The sequence below is a fragment of the Meleagris gallopavo genome, chromosome 29, assembly GCF_000146605.3.
Source record: "Meleagris gallopavo isolate NT-WF06-2002-E0010 breed Aviagen turkey brand Nicholas breeding stock chromosome 29, Turkey_5.1, whole genome shotgun sequence".
NCBI classification, from domain to species: domain Eukaryota; kingdom Metazoa; phylum Chordata; class Aves; order Galliformes; family Phasianidae; genus Meleagris; species Meleagris gallopavo.
This window is the reverse complement of record NC_015039.2, coordinates 2,354,591-2,355,187: the sequence shown is the minus strand read 5'-3', so window position 1 is coordinate 2,355,187 and position 597 is coordinate 2,354,591. Positions and strand designations below refer to the sequence as shown.

Here is a 597-nt window from a genome sequence, read left to right as displayed (position 1 = left end):
CTGAGTGCCCACCGCCGCCGCCACCGCTTATCAGCGCTCGGGGGCGGGGTTAGCGGGAGGAGCCCGGTGCTCATTGGGTGGCTGTGACGAGGCCCCGCCCCTTTAGCAGAAGCCAATGAGAACGCCTCGCGAGGCCCTCGCCGCACGCGCTGTAGCTGTAGCCAATCGGAAACGCTGCCATCCTTAAGAAACGTCATCCCTTTCGTCAGAGCCAATCACAGACGAACGAGATCCTCAAGTCCCGCCCCTTCGCCCTCCTCATAGCCGCGGCAAAGCCAATCACCACAGGAGAACGCCACGGAAATCCCGCCCTACCGCGTGGAACCAATCGCGTGCCCTCCCCAGCTCCCTTCCCCTTCCTGGCAAACACCAATCGGAGCGAATCGCCAGTGTTTGTGTTCGGCAGCCCGGCGGCCAATCAGCGGCGGGGCACGCTGCGGCGCTCACGCCCCCGGACGCGGTTTCTCTTTCGCCTTCGCAGGCCGCTCCCCCGCACTCACGGCTGGCGGCGCCGGGCCCGGCCCAGACAAAGAGAGCCGGGCTCGACGCCTTGGCCCAATTTATACCGGTGCTGTTGTGCCACACGCCACCCGCCAT

General features: G+C 66.0%; 1 protein-coding gene across 1 annotated transcript in view; it reads right to left on the bottom strand.

Annotated features, from left to right (window-relative positions):
- Positions 1 to 597, bottom strand: part of FAM117A (family with sequence similarity 117 member A) — an 18,197-nt gene extending 17,600 nt beyond the window's left edge. The window contains exon 1 of the mRNA XM_019623343.2: positions 448 to 597. Within this exon, the coding sequence (XP_019478888.1) occupies positions 448 to 597 (150 nt within the window). The remainder of the gene's footprint in view (positions 1 to 447) is intronic.